Source organism: Nanorana parkeri, unplaced genomic scaffold (genome assembly GCF_000935625.1).
Source record: "Nanorana parkeri isolate BGI_ZX_2015 unplaced genomic scaffold, ASM93562v1 scaffold3665, whole genome shotgun sequence".
Lineage (NCBI taxonomy): Eukaryota > Metazoa > Chordata > Amphibia > Anura > Dicroglossidae > Nanorana > Nanorana parkeri.
The window spans coordinates 27,364-28,221 of NW_017309933.1; the positions used below are offsets into that span (position 1 = coordinate 27,364).

Below are 858 nucleotides of genomic sequence, written 5' to 3' on the forward strand. Positions count from 1 at the left end.
CGTTGAACCGAGCGAGTTTCCATAACAGGAGGCATCATGGTGGGACAGCTGCACATAGGAAATGGGAGTTGTAGTCTCACTGATCATGTGACCAGCTTCCTCCATTCACAATATGGTGACTGTGGCTCTGATCCGCATCCTGTGCTGGTCACATGCCGGAGGTGTTATACAGCATTGTATGTGGCAGACAATAGATGTCCCCGCCCCCATCTCTATTCAGGCTGCTCCATTGTTACATAAATGGCCTCCCCCTCCGTCCTCAGAGGAGGGACCTTTCTCCTTTAGATGGAGGGACACTGCTGACCCTACGCTGCACAATACTACAATGGCATCCCTCATACGGCCACTAGAGGGCGGTACCACTACGCTGCACAATACTACAATGGCATCCCTCATACGGCCACTAGAGGGCGGTACCACTATGCTGCACAATACTACAATGACATCCCTCATACGGCCACTAGAGGGCGGTACCACTATGCTGCACAATACTACAATGGCATCCCTCATACAGCCACTAGAGGGCGGTACCACTATGCTGCCCTCCCCTCCCCCAGGCAGACTGGCCCCTCCCCCGGGAGAAGAAGACGCGGCACACAATGTAAGAATGGAAATCGTCTTTATTGCTGAGGAATCGATATTTCAGCACAATAAGTGAGACTTCTAGAATATTCCGCTAACGATACAAAAGTGGTCCTCAGGTTGTCTGACGCCGCGCTTCATCGTCCCATCCGCGCCAGACAAGAATAGCGCAATGTTGTGTCACGCTGGGCTCTCCATGACGCACAATCGCCTTGTGATACACGTGACTGGAAGCGGGACGCACGCAGAGAGGAGGAAAAGTAAGTACGCCGCTAG

At 52.8% G+C, this 858-nt stretch overlaps 1 protein-coding gene across 1 annotated transcript in view; it reads right to left on the reverse strand.

Annotated features, from left to right (window-relative positions):
- Positions 1 to 697: 697 nt before the first annotated feature.
- LOC108803387 (cAMP-dependent protein kinase type I-alpha regulatory subunit-like) overlaps positions 698 to 858 on the reverse strand; it is a 10,423-nt gene continuing 10,262 nt past the window's right edge. The window contains exon 11 of the mRNA XM_018575230.1: positions 698 to 809. Within this exon, the coding sequence (XP_018430732.1) occupies positions 698 to 809 (112 nt within the window). The remainder of the gene's footprint in view (positions 810 to 858) is intronic.